General features: G+C 46.2%; 1 protein-coding gene across 1 annotated transcript; it reads right to left on the bottom strand.

Annotated features, from left to right (window-relative positions):
* Positions 1-5,480: 5,480 nt before the first annotated feature.
* On the bottom strand, positions 5,481-13,878 carry LOC136331790 (zinc finger protein 154-like). Its single transcript, XM_066270815.1, has 3 exons — positions 13,644-13,878; positions 10,265-10,391; positions 5,481-8,698 (listed from the first exon to the last, which is right to left on the bottom strand). The coding sequence occupies exons 1-3, from the start codon at positions 13,674-13,676 to the stop codon at positions 7,221-7,223; spliced, it is 1,638 nt and encodes a 545-aa protein (XP_066126912.1). The 5' UTR covers positions 13,677-13,878; the 3' UTR covers positions 5,481-7,220.
* Positions 13,879-14,320: the final 442 nt, after the last annotated feature.

Here is a 14,320-nt window from a genome sequence, read left to right on the forward strand (position 1 = left end):
CAGGAGGGGAAGAGAGAGACAGAGAGGAAGGAGAGGGGGAGGGGTGGAGAAGCAGATGGGTGCTTCTCCTGTGTGCCCTGGCCAGGAATCGAACCCGGGACTCCTGCACACCAGGCCGACGCTCTACCGCTGAAGAATTTTGTTTTTAACACTATAAATCAGCCCTGGCTGGGAAGCTGAGTTATTAATGTCATCCGGATACATCAAAGTTGTAGTCATTTTTCTTTTTTTAGTGAGAGGAGGGGACGCAGAGACAGACTCTCGCATGTGCCCCAACCAGGATCCACCGGGCAAGCCCTCCAGGGGGCAATGCTCTGCCCATCTGGGGCCCTTGCTCTGTTGAGACCGGAGCCTGAGGCAGCGGCCATGGAGCCATTCTCAGTGCCTGGGGCCAACTTGCTCCAATTGAGCCACAGCTGCAGGAGGTTAGGAGAGAGAGAGAGAGAGAAGCAAGAAAGGAAGGAGTGGAGAAGCAGATGGGCACTTTTTCTGTATGCCCTGGCCAGGAATCAAACCCAGGACATTGACATGTCAGGCCAACACTCTACCACTTAGCCAAACGGCCTGGGCCAAAGTTGCAGATCTGATCCTTGGTTAGGGTACCTGTAACAATCAAGAAATGACGGCATAGCCCTGGCTGGTTGGCTCAGCGGTAGAGCGTCGGCCTAGCGTGCGGAGGACCCGGGTTCGATTCCCGGCCAGGGCACACAGGAGAAGCGCCCATTTGCTTCTCCACCCCTCCGCCGCACTTTCTGTCTCTCTCGTCCCCTCCCGCAGCCAAGGCTCCATTGGAGCAAAGATGGCCCGGGCGCTGGGGATGGCTCTGTGGCCTCTGCCCCAGGCGCTAGAGTGGCTCTGGTTGCAACATGGCGACGCCCAGGATGGGCAGAGCATCGCCCCCTGGTGGGCAGAGCGTCGCCCCTGGTGGGCATGCTGGGTGGATCCCGGTCGGGCGCATGCGGGAGTCTGTCTGACTGTCTCTCCCTGTTTCCAGCTTCAGAAAAATGAAAAAAAAAAAAGAAAAAAAAAAAAAAAAAAGAAATGACGGCATATCTTTACCAGGCAGTATCACAATGGATAGAGGTTCACCAGGGATGCTGAAGACTCAGGTTCAAAACGCTGAGGTCACTGGCTTCAGTGTGGTCTCCCCAGCTTGAGTATGGGGGTTGCCACTTTGAGTGTGGGATCATAGACATGACTGCAGGTTACTGGCTTTAAGCCAAACGTCACTGGATTGAGCAAGGGGTCACTCGATCTGTTGGACCCTCCTGGTCAAGAGACATTCAAGAAAGCAATCAATGAACAACTAAGGTGATGCAATGGAGACAGGTGCTTCTCATCTCTCTCCCTTTCTGTCTATCCCTATCTCTCCCTCTCTCTGTCTCACTGACTCTATCTCTTGCTAAAAAAAAAAAAAAAAGGCCCTGGCCGGTTGGCTCGGTGGTAGAGCGTCGGCCTGGCATGCAGAAGTCCCGGGTTCGATTCCCGGCCAGGGCACACAGGAGAGGGGCCCATCTGCTTCTCCACCCCTCCCCCTCTCCTTCCTCTCTGTCTCTCTCTTCCCCTCCCGCAGCCAAGGCTCCATTGGAGCAAAGATGGCCCGGGTGCTGGGGATGGCTCCTTGGCCTCTGCCCCAGGCACTAGAGTGGCTCTGGTCGCGACAGAGTGACGCCCGGGAGGGGCAGAGCATCTCCCCCTGGTGGGCAGAGCATGCCCCCTGGTGGGCGTGCCGGGTGGATCCTGGTCGGGCGCATGCGGGAGTCTGTCTGACTGTCTCTCCCCGTTTCCAGCTTCAGAAAAGTACAAAAAAAAAAAAAAAAAAAAAAAAAAAAAAAAAGTTCTAAAGTCCCAGACAGCTCACAGGGCTTGCTCAGGTCTGATCCCTGTGCTGAAATGCAAAATCAGTAACACTTGGAAGAGCTTTCAAAGTTGACCTGGAATGCTAAGGTCACCAGTTCAAAACTCTGGTCTTGCTTGGTCAAGGCACCGACTGAGAGGCAACTAGGAGTTGATACTACTCCCTCCTTTCCCTGCTCCGCCTTTCTCTCTCTCCAATCTTTTTCTTTTTAATTTTTATTTATTTATTTTACTGAGGAGAGAGAGAGAGAAAGAGAGACAGAGAGGGGAGGTAAAGTAGAGAGAAGCAGGAAGCATACACTCGCATATGTGCCTTCACCAGGCAAACTCAGGGATTTGAACTGGCGACCTCAGCATTCCAGGTCAACGCTTTATCCACTGCACCACCACAGGTTACTCCAATCTCTTAAAAAAAAAAAAAAAAGACATAAAAAGAGCTCTAGAGATTCAACACCAATCCAAATTTTTCTGACAGGGGTGAGGTAGAAACAGCAAGGGAGAAAGGAGGCAGTTTTCAGATAGTGTCCAAGAATATAACCTGGTGCCTTTTTTTTTTTTTTTTTAGTTTTTTTTTTTTTTTTTTTTTTTAAATTTTTTATTTATTCATTTTAGAGAGGAGAGGGAGAGACAGAGAGAGAGACAGAGACAGAGAGAGAGAGAAAGGGGGGAGGAGCTGGAAGCATCAACTCCCATATGTGCCTTGACCAGGCAAGCCCAGGGTTTCGAACCGGCGACCTCAGCATTTCCAGGTCAACGCTTTATCCACTGCGCCACCACAGGTCAGGCAACCTGGTGCCTTTTTTATTTTTCTGTATTCACGCTGTATAGGGAATACAAAAAAATATTACATTTTTGGATCATTAAATAAACATGGTGATATAAACATGGACAATAAGAATACCTGAATGATAGGAGTAACTGGTTTTCCAGTTCATTGGTGTTGGAATCCATGGGAGTCCGAAAAGACCAAAGTAACAGGCTTTATTGAAAGGAAGAAAGGAACCCTGCTGGGCACTTCTCTGGGGAGAAGGGCACCGGTTACAGACTAGGGGCAAATTTTATAGGGTTTGGGAGAGCCTGAGGGGGTACTGAGTCAGAAGTTCCGGTATGTTCCCCTTTACGGTTTTGGCTTCCTGGAACTCTTCTCCTAGGGGCGATTATCTAGTAAGTGAGGGTGAGGTCAGGCAGCCAGGTGGAATAACAAAAGGGCAGTGGAAGTTCTGGTAAATTCATATATATATCAATTGGTAGTTTCCCAGATCTTCAAAGAGAACCATATTACTCAGCCACTGAGTTTTGGCTTTAACTTCTTTTTTTTTTTTTTTACAGAGACAGAGAGAATCAGAGTGAGGGATAGACAGGGACAGACAGACAGGAATGGAGAGCTAAGAAGCATCGATCATTAGATTTTCGTTGCGCATTGCAACACCTTAGTTGTTCATTGATTTCTTTCTCATATGTGCCTTGACCACAGGCCTTCAGCAGACCAAGTAACCCCTTGCTTGAGCCAGCGACCTTGGGTCCAAGCTGGTGAATTTTTGCTCAAACCAGATGACCCCACACTCAAGCTGGCGACATTGGGATCTCGAACCTGGGTCTTCCACATCCCAGTCCGATGCTCTATCCACTGTGCCACCACCTGGTCAGGCTGGCTTTAACTTCTTTTTTTTTTTTTGTATTTTTCTGAAGCTGGAAACGGGAGGCAGTCAGACAGACTCCCGCATGCGCCTGACCGGGATCCACCCGGCACGCCCACCAGGGGGCGATGCTCTGCCCATCCGGGGTGTCGCTCTGTTGCGACCAGAGCCTCTAGCGCCTGGGGCAGAGGCCAAGAAGCCATCCCCAGCGCCTGGGCCATCTTTTGCTCCAATGGAGCCTTGGCTGCGGAGGGGAAGAGAGAGACAGAGGAAGGAGAGGGGAGAGGGGTGGAGAAGCAGATGGGCACTTCTCCTATGTGCCCTGGCGGGGAATTGAACCCAGGACTCCTGCACGCCAGGCCGATGCTCTACCACTGAGCCAACCGACCAGGGCTGGCTTTAACTTCTTAATGGCTGGAAGGAGAGCCAGTGTCGTGAACCATCTTCATCACAGCAAAATGAAATCGGCACAATTAAAAAAAAAATTGTAGATCTTATGAAGAACTCCAGACTGACTCATAAATTGATCTGAGTGGCCTGACCAAGCAGTGGCACAGTGAATAGAGCATCATATTAGGATGCTGAGAACCCAGGTTCAAAACACCGAGGTTGCCAGCTTGGGCTTGGGCTCATCTGACTTTGAATGAGCCTGCTAGCAAACACATTTCTTTGAGATATATATATATATATAATATATATTTATGGGTTTTGGTCCATAGATATATTTTTTTATGGTATATATGATCATATATATACACATACATGTGTGTGATTTATATATATATATTATGATCTTTGCTATATAGATTTATGCTATATGTAAATATACATTTATGGTTGCTATATATATATTTATGGTTATATACATTTGTGGTTCCTTATATTTTAAAAGATTTTATTAATTTTACAGAGAGAGAAGGGGGGTAGCAAGAAGTTATCAGTTCATAGTTGCTTCTCTTTAGTGGTTCATTGCTTGCTTGTTGTATAGGCCTTGACAAGGGAAGGCCAGGGTTTTGAACCTGCAAACTCAGTGTTTCAGGTCAGTGTCTAGCCACTGCACCACCACAGTCTAGGCTGAACACATTTCTTTATTCACTGATGTATAACATAAACCTAGGTGATCCTCTGAAGAAGGTAATTAGTAAATGTTGAGCAATGAAACATGTTGCTATGGCTTTCCGTCCACTTTTCTAAATTTTTCTGCTTATAGCTACCTATATATTTTTCAGCTCATTATATTTTCCTCAAGTTTTCATGGAGGAAAACAACTCACAAGTTTATTTTATTTTTTTGTTTGTTTTTTTTTTTGAATTTTTCTGAAGCTGGAAATGGGGAGAGACAGACAGACTCCCGCATGTGCCCGACTGGGATCTGCCCCTCCGGGGCATCACTCTGCCGAGACCAGAGCCACTCTAGCGCCTGAGGCAGAGGCCAAGGAGCCATCCCCAGTGCCTGGGCCATCTTTGCTCCAATGGAGCCTTGGCTGCGGGAGGGGAAGAGAGAGACAGAGAGGAAGGAGGGGGGGGTGGAGAAGCAAATGGGCACTTCTCCTATGTGCCCTGGCCGGGAATAGAACCCGTGTCCCCCGCATGCCAGGCCGATGTTCTACCGCTGAGCCAACCGGCCAGGGCCTCACAAGTTTATTTTAAAGTAAATTTAGTATGAGAGACAGACAGGAACATCAACTTGTTCCTGTATGTGCCCTGACTGGTGATCAAACCAAAAACCTCTGTACTTCGGGATGATGCTCTAACCAACTTATCTACAAGTTTATTGTAAAACGTTTAAATAAAGAAGTGACTAAACCAAATATATTCTAGATGTGCAAGAATTGAATCCTTCCATACTGTTAAAAATACGCAAAAAGGTACAATCAGTTTAGATAACTTGCTAATTGCTTTACTTTAAATATTGACCTAGCCGACTACTGAGACTATACACTGATGTACAGAAAAAGGTAAATGAAATACACATTGACAGAAGGAATTACAAATTTTTGTACCAGCTTTATTTTCAATAGTCCAAAATAAGAAACAACCAAAGAAACAAACAAATATCATGAACAAATGAATGGATAAACGAGTGGTGATATAATCAAAGACAAAATATTTATCAGCCAAAACAAGATGAGTAACTAATATAACATCAAGCCTTAAATATTTATACAACATAAATGGAAACAGAAGAATGACAACAGTGTGTCCGTAAAGCCATGGTGCACTTTTGACCGTTTACAGGAAAGCAACAAGATGATAGAAATGTGAAATCTGCACCAAATAAAAGGAAACTCTCCTAGTTTCATACCTATTCAGTGCAGTTCGATGTGGGCTCATGCACAGATATTTTAGGGCTCCTTAGGTAGCTATCCCGTATAGCTTCTACAGACTCGTTACTGACTGATGACCTACCAGAACAGGGTTTCTCCACCAAACTGCCGGTTTCCTTCAACTGCTTATGTACTCCCACTGAGTAATGTTATTCCTATGTGGTGGCGCTTTGTTATAAACGCGCTGATACTCATGTTGCACTTGGTCACGGATTCGAATTTAGCGAGCCACAGAACACACTGAACTTTCCCCTGCACCGTCCACATCTCGACTAGCATGGCTGTGGGCTGCTCATGCCTGGAGATCCTTAGATTTGTGTACAAACTGAACTTGCAGTCTTCTTCACAGAAACAGTCCGGATTCATGTTTAAAACAGGAAATTTTCACCTTGCTAGCTAAAGTCTCCTCCAATCTGCATTACATCACTGATTCTCTAACAACTGTGTTTTCCCCAATGTTCTAACAGCCATTGACCATCACCCATGGAATTCCAGACATTAACACACATGGTACATTGCAGGACTTTCAAAAGTGATTCCCTTCAAAAGTAGTGACATACCAGGTGATAACGTAGTAACTCATGCTACCCCTAGAAGCTCTTTAGGTTGTCTCACTTGCTCCTTCTTCAAAGTAATGAGTCACCTAAACCTCATACCATCCAGACTTCACATGAGGACCAGCCAGCCCTGCACTCTTTCCTAGGAGGATGTGGGCAGCAACGAAAATTCAGCAAAAACTTGAGTCAATTTCAGCACCAGATTATTCTTTCAGAGGCAAAGAAAGCTGGAGACCACTGTAAAAGTTATTGGCTTCTTACTGCATTTAATCCAAGATTAAAGAAAACTTGAACAAAAATGCCTTCATTATTTCAAAAACCAAAGAGACATGGACCTGGCAGTTCTTGCAAAGGTGACACTGATTCTGGAAATATTCATCACAAGTTATCTAGGAAAAATAGGTCCCTGCAAAGCAGTCCTTCTGCAAGCTGCCATCTGAACTTGCATGATGTGCCTTGCGGTCAACACTGTGTAGGTCCACACCCCAACTAGAGTGATGCAAATGCAGATCTCATAGGGCTTAGACTGCTTCCAATTTCCTCCAGCAAATCGAAGGACGGTCAGCTTCCTCATAGACAGTAGGATGGTGACTGATGTAAAGTGTGGCGATCTCTTAGGTGGTAGTATATGTGAAAGAGCTCGACACTGGAATCTGCAAGGACATAAATCTGGCAAGAACCCTAGGAAAGTTAGAAAATTAACATAAACAAGACATACATGTTTCCCACATAACTAAAACTGAAGAATCTCCCTACCATTAATGTTAAAATGTATGACATTTCATTCATAAAAATGGGATCTCAGTTACTAAAAAAAAAAAAAACCTGTAATTTCCTACCCATCTAAGAATGTCCTCCAATATGAACTCTCATGTGCTTAGACAGATCAGACTTGTAGAAATAAGATTTCCCACATGTACTGCACCCATGTGGCCTCACTCCATTGTGAGTTTTCTTATGACAATAAAGACCAGTGATAGAGATAAAAGTTTTTCCACATTCACTGCACCCATAAGGCCTTTCTACAATGTGAATTCTCCGATGATGAAGAAGACCAGTGTGAGACATAAAAGATTTCCCACATTCACTGCACAGATGAGGCCCTTTTTCTTTGTGAATGCGCTGATGAGAAGAAAGGTGAGAGGGCCTGATAAATGATTTCCCACATTCACTGCACTTGTGAGGCCTTTCTCCACTGTGAACTCTCTGATGACAACGAAGGTCTTGTTTCCCCTTAAAAAACTTCCCACATTCACTGCACCCATATGGCCTTTCTTCTGTGTGAACTCTCTGATGACTATGAAGGTCATAGTTCCTGAAAAAGGATTTCCCACATTCATTGCACTTATAAGGCCTTCTTCCAGAGTGAACTCTACCATGAGTATTAAGGGCAGCATTAGAGGTAAAAGTTTTCCCACATTCTCTGCACTCAAAAGGCCTTTCTCCTGTGTGAACTCTCTGATGAATACGAAGGTCAAATTTCCTGAGAAAGGATTTCCCACATTCACTGCACTCATAAGGCCTTTCTCCAGTGTGAAATGTCTGATGAATACGAAGGTCACAATTCCTAAAAAAGGATTTCCCACATTCACTGCATCCATAAGGCCTTTCTCCTGTGTGAACTTGCTGATGACGATGAAGATTAGATTTCCTGATAAAGGATTTTGCACATTCACTACACTCATAAAGCCTCTGTCCAGTGTGAAGGTTCTGATGATAATGAAGGCCAGAGATTGTTGTAAAATATTTTTTATATTTATGATACAAAAAATCTTCTCTTATATGATGGACACCATGGTCCTGAAAAAGTGTTGTGTTGTACCCAGTGGCTTTCTCACACTCTTTACTGTTGTAGTAGTTTTTTCTTTGAGAAGTCACCCAAGATGTAGACATTTCATTTGACCTGTCCCTTGTGTGAGTATCTGGCTGTTGAAGATGTCCGGAGCTGGTAAGGAAGTTCTGCCCAACCTCCCAACAAGTAAAAGGTTTCAGGGACACATCAAAATTGCAGCCCTTTAGAAGTGAGATGCTGTGCACACCTTTTATGAAAGGCTTCTTTTCCATGTGCTGAACCTCGTTCTGGACATACTCAGAACTGAAATAAAACTGTTTTAAACATACCCCAAACCCCAACAATTTGTGGCAGTTCTGTGTTCCCTGATCAACCAAGAGGAAAATGTCTCTCATGACTGCTCCACAACTTTCACATGGGTGACTCTTCTGGGAAGACAAATCTATATTAGGATTCTTTGCCTGTGACACTATTAGAGAAATGTTCTCTTCAGTAACTTCCTCCACATCTTTTGTTCCACAGCAGCAAACTGAACAACAAAAACAAAAAACTCTGGTGAAATGCATGTTGACTTTGTAAGAAGAGAGTAACCTCACCACAAATGTCTATCTGTTACAGCTAGGCACTATTCTATAGGATTATTTTCAAGACAAGTGAGTTAGACTCTTATAAACTCCTTGAACTCAATGGTCAGCAAAGGTTGAAGATCTCAATAACAACAACACAAATATACAAGTATAAGATAAAACACAAGGAATAGAGGCAGGGTGCCTGAACACGCAGTGAAGTGGATAGAGCATTGGCCTGTGACACAGAGCACCCAAGTTTGAAACCCTGATGTTGCTGGCTTGATTGCGAGCTCACTGGCCTAAGTGTGGGCTCACCAGCTTAAGTGCATGGTTGCAGGCTTGAGCCCAAGGTCTCTGGCTTCAGCAAGGGGTCACGTTCTCTGCTGCAGCTCCCTGGTCAAGGCATAGTATATGAAAAGGCAATCAGTGAACAACTATGGAGACAAATGAGCTACAATGAAGAACTGATGCTTTGCATCTCTCTTCCTTTTTGTCTGTCTGTCCCTGTCTGTCCTTCTCTCTTTCTTTGTCACAAAAAAAAGGACTTCAAAATAAGTATTTTAAAAAGCTTACCAAGCTACAGCCTGACTGGGCGGTGGCGCAGTGGATAGAGCATCAGACTGGGATGCGGAAGACCCAGGTTCGAGACCCCAAGGTCGCCAGCTTGAGCGAGGGCTCATCTGGTTTGAGCAAAAAGCTCACCAGCTTGAGCCCAAGGTCACTGGCTCAAGCAAGGGGTTACTCGGTCTGCTGAGGGCCCATGGTCAGGGCATGTATGAGAAGACAATCAATGAACAATTAAGGTGTTGCAATGCACAACGAAAAATAATGATTGATGCTTCTCATCTCTCCGTTCCTGTCTGTCCGTCCCTGTCTATCCCTTTCTCTGTCTCCGTAAAAAACAACAACAAAAAAACAAAAACAAAAACAAAAAAAAAACTAAAAGCTTACCAAGCTACATATAGAAAAATAAAAAAATTTTTAAGTAGGGAGACACACCAAGACAGAGAGACAGAAATAGACAGGAAAAAAGAGAGATAAGAAGCATCGACTCATAGTTGCAGACTTTGCTTGTTTATTGATTGCCTTTTCAGATGAGTCTTGATGGGGGTGGGGGGGGGCTCCAGCTGAGCCAGTGACCTTTTACTCAAGCCAGCAACCTTGGAGTCAATCCAGTGACCCCACACACAAGCAATTCACCTAAGCTCAAGCTAGTGACCTCGAAGTTTGGAACATGGGTCCTCTGCATCCCAGTCTGACACTCTATCCACTGTGCCAACACTTGTCAGGCTTGTTTTTTTTTTTTTGAGAGTAAGTTTATTAAAGCTTGAGACAGTGAGGCAAAAGTGAAGGTCCCTGGAAAAAGAATCAAGGTGACCCCAAGTCCAGCTGCTCTCTTCCATTCACTCCTGGATGTAAGTCTCATTTGGTCTCTTAGAGCTTAAAATACAAGAAGCAGAGTACAAGCTTGAGTAAAAGGGGCACAGGAATGCTCAAAGAGTGCGCCAGGAGAGTCAGGGTCTTACCCAGTGAGGATATAAGTGCAAAGTTCTCCAGCATCACTTCCAGGTACAGGCATCTCTGAGCCTCATCAAGGAGGCACCATTCTTCTCTGGAGAAGTACAGGGCAACATCCTCAAAGGTCACACCAACCTGCCAGAAGTAATACAAGTGAATCCAGAACAGTCTCTTTGAGAAGCCACAATCATACTACATAGAAATCTTACCCATGTGCCTGACCTGGCAGTAGTGCAGTGGATTGAGTGTCCACCTGGGACAAAGTGCACCCAGGTGGGAAACCCTATGGTCACCGCCTTGAGCCCAAAGGTCCCTGGCTTGAAGTCCAAGGTCGCTGGCTTGAGCAAGGGGTCCTCACTCTGCTGTAGCCCCCCAGTCACCCACAACACTACCCTAGTGCACCAAAGAGCTACCACTTTTCTGTGTCTTTATCATGGAACACTCCCCAAATAATCAGGCCTATGTGTTCAGCTACCAACTTGATGTCTCCACTCACTGTTCTTTTTTATTTTCTTTCTGAAGTTGGAAACGGGGAGGCAGTCATCTATTCACTGTTCTTTAAAATTTTTTTAACTGCTAACCAAAAAAAAAAAAAAAAAATCTTGTAATATTCACAAAGAAAATTAAATTAACTTCCCTAGTCCAGTTGATGCATCCTCAAAAGTTCTGGCTGCTAAAATCAAGAACCCTTGGGTTCTCCTAAACTTCTCCTTTTTTTCTCCCAGAGCTGCAAATCTGAAACTCTACCAGGTCCTTCTTTAAAAATGAACCAGTAGCCTGACCAGGCGGTGGCACAGTGGATAGAGCATTGGACTGGGATGCGGAAGGACCCAGGTTCGAGACCCCGAGGTTGCCAGCTTGAGTGCGGGTTCATCTGGCTGGAGCAAAATAAAAAATGCTGGCCCTGGCTGGTTGGCTCAGCGGTAGAGCGTCGGCCTGGCGTGTGGGGGACCCAGGTTCGATTCCCGGCCAGGGCACATAGGAGAAGCGCCCATTTGCTTCTCCACCCCCACCCCCTCCTTCCTCTCTGTCTCTCTCTTCCCCTCCCGCAGCCAAGGCTTCATTGGAGCAGAGATGGCCCAGGCACTGGGGATGGCTCCTTGGCCTCTGCCCCAGGCGCTAGAGTGGCTCTGGTAGCAACACAGCGATGCCCCGGGTGGGCAGAGCGTCGCCCCCTGGTGGGCAGAGCCTCGCCCCTGGTGGGCATGCCGGGTAGATCCCGGTCGGGCGTATGCGGGAGTCTGTCTGACTGTCTCTCCTCATTTCCAGCTTCAGAAAAATACAAAAAAAAAAAAAAAAAAAAAAAAAGCTCACCAGCTTAGACCCAAGGTCGCTGGCTCAAGCAAGGGGTTACTTGGTCTGCTGAACGCCCACGGTCAAGGCACATATGAGAAAGCAATCAATGAACAACTAAGGTGTTGCAACAAAAAACTGATGATTGATGCTTCACATCTTTCTCTGTTCCTGTCTGTCCCTACCTATCCCTCTCTCTGACTCTCTCTCTCTGTCCCTGTAAAGAAAAAAATAAAAAAATAAAAAAATTAAAAATTAAAAAAAAAAAAGAACCAATAGCCTGACTGGTGGTGGCGCAATGGATAGACTGTCATCAACCAGGGATGCTAGGTCCTGGGTGTGGACAGCTTGAGCACCCGCTTCATCTGGCTTGAGCACAGGCTAACTTGAGCGCAGGATCCTGGCTTGAGCATGGTATTATTGACACAATTCCATGGTCACTGGGTTAAAGCCCAAGAGCATTGGCTTGAGCCTCAGTTTGCTGGCTTGAGCAAGGGGTCACTGGCTCTATTGGTGCCTTCCAGCCAAGGCATACGTATAAGAAGTGATCAATGAACAAATAAGTGCTACAATAATGAGTTGAACCTTGTCATCTCTCTTGCTTCCTCTCTCACTATAGAAAAATAGTATATTTTTTCTATATAAATAAGTAAAAAAACAGGAGGAAATAACAATAATTAAACATTTCTTTCTACCTCCATGGCCACAACTCTAGTTTCTGCCTTTTCTGATAACTGTATCTGTCAACCTTATCAAGCCCATAAGTGATTTATGTTTGAAGTGTGATAATGTAACTCAATGACGTGAGCCGTGGCCAAACCAGATATAAGTAGCGAGGGTGAAGATCAAGTCGGTTGCCTGAGACTCCAACACAGACACCACATGGACCAATCATTTGGCACAATCATTTGGCAACTGCCACAAAGCACTCTGCCTCTCCAATCAAGTTTGTTTGGGACCCCAGGGAAGTGAGAACTTATACTTAGCGGGCCACATATCTTAACTCTGAGTAAATTAAAATCTGTTATTTGGCTTAGTATGAGTGTCTCTGCCTATTCAATTGACTCCCAATTACTTTCATTTTACATCGTGACCTACCTAATGAACCCAGCTATAAATTAATTATAACTAACTAAATAGTTTAGCAATAAAAAAGTGATTTTTTCCAACTTCACACTTTCACTTCAGGTAAGCAGGTTCTTTTTATCCCCACCCATCCCTGAAGTCTGGTGACCTCCTCTGTGACTCAGTTCTCAGTGCTGCCTCTGACTGGCTCTGTGACCTTGCACAAGGATGCCACTCCCTGGGCCTCGCTGTCCTCATCCCCCCATTCCACTCTGTTTTCTCTCTCTCAGCAGGATATAAACAGTTAATAAACTCATAACGCAAAGCCCTGGCTGGTTTGCTCAGTGGTAGAGCGTCGTCCTGGCGTGCAGGAGTCCCAGGTTCCATTCCGGCCGGGGCACACAGGAGAAGCGCCCATCTGCTTCTCCACCCCTCCCCCTCTCCTTCCTCTCTGTCTCTCTTCCCCTCCCGCAGCCAAGGCTCCACTGGAGCAAAGTTGGCCCAGGCTCTGAGGATGGCTCTGTGGCCTCTGCCTCAGGCCTAGAATGGCTCTGGTCGCAACATAGCGACGCCCTGGATGGGTCGAGCATCGCCCCCTGGTGGGCGGGCCCGGTGGATCCTGGTCGGGCGCATGCGGGAGTCTGTCTGACTGCCTCCCTGTTTCCAACTTCAAAAACACACACACACAAAAAAAACCCTCATAACGCAGGTGGTGACCCTCTCTGTTCACAACCTTCCATGGCTCCAAGGACTCTCAGAATGAGGTACAATCCTCAGCCTCTCAGTGAAGACGTGGCTGCACCTCAGACTGGTTCATGCAGACAGAAGAGGAATCGGTCTTCCGGGTGTCTCCCGGGTTCGCGGCCCCTCAGTCTGTCACTTCTCCCAGCCCCGTCACCCCGTGTACCACCCACGAGCGCCTCACGGTCCGGAACGCCCGGGCTTGGGCTGCAGGACGTGACCGGTCCCCGCACCGGGGCTCCGGGTTGGGGGAGGGTGAGGCTGTGAGGGCCAGGGGTACGCGCTCACCTCAGCCGGGCGCCTTAGCGCGGCCGCCGCCATCGCACTCCGCGGGCGGGGCGGGGTGGGAGCGGCGGGCGAAGATGCGGCCCCGGCACTGCGGTCGCTGTCCTGCCCCGGCGTGGGTCACCCGGGTGTCGTCAGGGAGCCTTACAGCTGCCGCGGGAACTCCACTTTTTTGCCTTTTGCGTCCAATCGTACCATCAATGGTAGCTCCTAACCCAGTGAGACTCCACTGAGAAGAGGAAATGCCGCCGGTAAGGCCACAGAAGTCCCGCCCTCCAGTACTGCCCACACGGAAATGAGCATTCTGGGTAATGTAGTTCCTACAGTAGTACTTCCCTGGAAATTAGCATACTGGGTAAAGTAGTTTCTACAGTAATACCCACCTAGAAATGAGCATTCTGGGTAATGTAGTTCCTAGTCCAAAGAGGGGATTCTCTCATTTTCTAGCCTTCTAGAGGAGTGGATTTGGGGGCATGTTCCCAGTGGTGGAATTAAAATAATTTAACAACCGGTTTCTACACTAATGACTGTTTTCATTATTAAAAATGATATTCCAAAAGATAGTTTATTATTTTATGCATTTAATATTTGAATGAGAATAAAATAGGTACAGAAAATTGGATTATGTTTTAAAATACTAATAAAAAATTAATACCTGAAAAAAACAATAAAACTGTTAT

Source organism: Saccopteryx bilineata, chromosome 3 (assembly GCF_036850765.1).
Source record: "Saccopteryx bilineata isolate mSacBil1 chromosome 3, mSacBil1_pri_phased_curated, whole genome shotgun sequence".
Classification (NCBI taxonomy): domain Eukaryota; kingdom Metazoa; phylum Chordata; class Mammalia; order Chiroptera; family Emballonuridae; genus Saccopteryx; species Saccopteryx bilineata.